The sequence below is a fragment of the Trypanosoma grayi genome (assembly GCF_000691245.1).
Source record: "Trypanosoma grayi strain ANR4 Tgr_1303_V1, whole genome shotgun sequence".
Classification (NCBI taxonomy): domain Eukaryota; phylum Euglenozoa; class Kinetoplastea; order Trypanosomatida; family Trypanosomatidae; genus Trypanosoma; species Trypanosoma grayi.
In genome coordinates, this window is record NW_008826922.1 from 3,298 (window position 1) to 3,624 (window position 327).

At 58.7% G+C, this 327-nt stretch overlaps 1 protein-coding gene across 1 annotated transcript; it reads left to right on the top strand.

Annotated features, from left to right (window-relative positions):
• DQ04_13031030 (hypothetical protein) lies at positions 1–327 on the top strand (the record flags this gene model as incomplete). Its single annotated transcript, XM_009316876.1, has 1 exon — positions 1–327. A coding segment is annotated over one exon (327 nt), but the record flags the coding sequence as incomplete, so codon positions are not given.

Sequence of the window (327 nt, forward strand, 5' to 3'; positions counted from 1 at the left end):
ACCTCCATGAAGTATTGCTTCGTCCAAGATGCCACCACGTTTATTCCCCGTTGTAGGGTGGTCGTCATGATCTCTCGGTCACTGTGTCAAGCCCTTGGTGATGCCGGCCACCTCATCGTGGCACCAAGGCCCAGCACCCCGTATTGTCGGGGGAAGCCAGGCGCCAGCAACGTTCGCCACTTGGAGAACTTTGCGGCGCCCGGCTTACGGCATCACACAGTACCAGGGCCTGCCGCGCCTTGCTGGGACACAGTATTATCCTTGTCGGTCTTGGGGCGCGTGTTACCGCGCCATCAGCAGTATCATCCGCACCAAGTTACTGCTTAG